This window comes from Fulmarus glacialis, unplaced genomic scaffold (genome assembly GCF_000690835.1).
Source record: "Fulmarus glacialis isolate BGI_N327 unplaced genomic scaffold, ASM69083v1 scaffold23529, whole genome shotgun sequence".
In the NCBI taxonomy this organism is placed as follows: Eukaryota; Metazoa; Chordata; class Aves; order Procellariiformes; family Procellariidae; genus Fulmarus; species Fulmarus glacialis.
Genome location: NW_009235499.1, coordinates 732 through 1,030, shown reverse-complemented (window position 1 = coordinate 1,030; position 299 = coordinate 732). Strand labels below are relative to the sequence as shown.

Below are 299 nucleotides of genomic sequence, written 5' to 3'. Positions count from 1 at the left end.
GGAGGTGGTTATGGGGTGGGTGCCCTGGTGTCCCCGTGTCCTGGTGGCCCCATGCCTTGATGTCCCCTCCAGCTCCCTTACTTCATTGACGGCACCACCAAACTGACGCAGAGCAATGCCATCATGCGCTACATCGCCCGCAAGCACAAGATGTGTGAGTGCTGGAGTAGGCTTTGGCTGGGCTTGGGGTTGGGCTTGGGGTTGGGCTGGGCTTGGGGTTGGGTTGGGCTTGGGCTTGGGCTTGGGGTTGGGTTCGGCTTTGGGTTGGGCTTGGGGGTGGCTTGGGGTTTGGGGTGGGA

The 299-nt window shown here is 62.2% G+C and overlaps 1 protein-coding gene across 1 annotated transcript in view; it reads left to right on the top strand.

Annotated features, from left to right (window-relative positions):
- Positions 1-299, top strand: part of LOC104082803 (glutathione S-transferase Mu 3-like) — a gene marked incomplete at both ends in the record, with an annotated part of 1,275 nt that overhangs the window by 283 nt on the left and 693 nt on the right. The window contains one exon of the mRNA XM_009586051.1: positions 73-154. Within this exon, the coding sequence (XP_009584346.1) occupies positions 73-154 (82 nt within the window). The remainder of the gene's footprint in view (positions 1-72; positions 155-299) is intronic.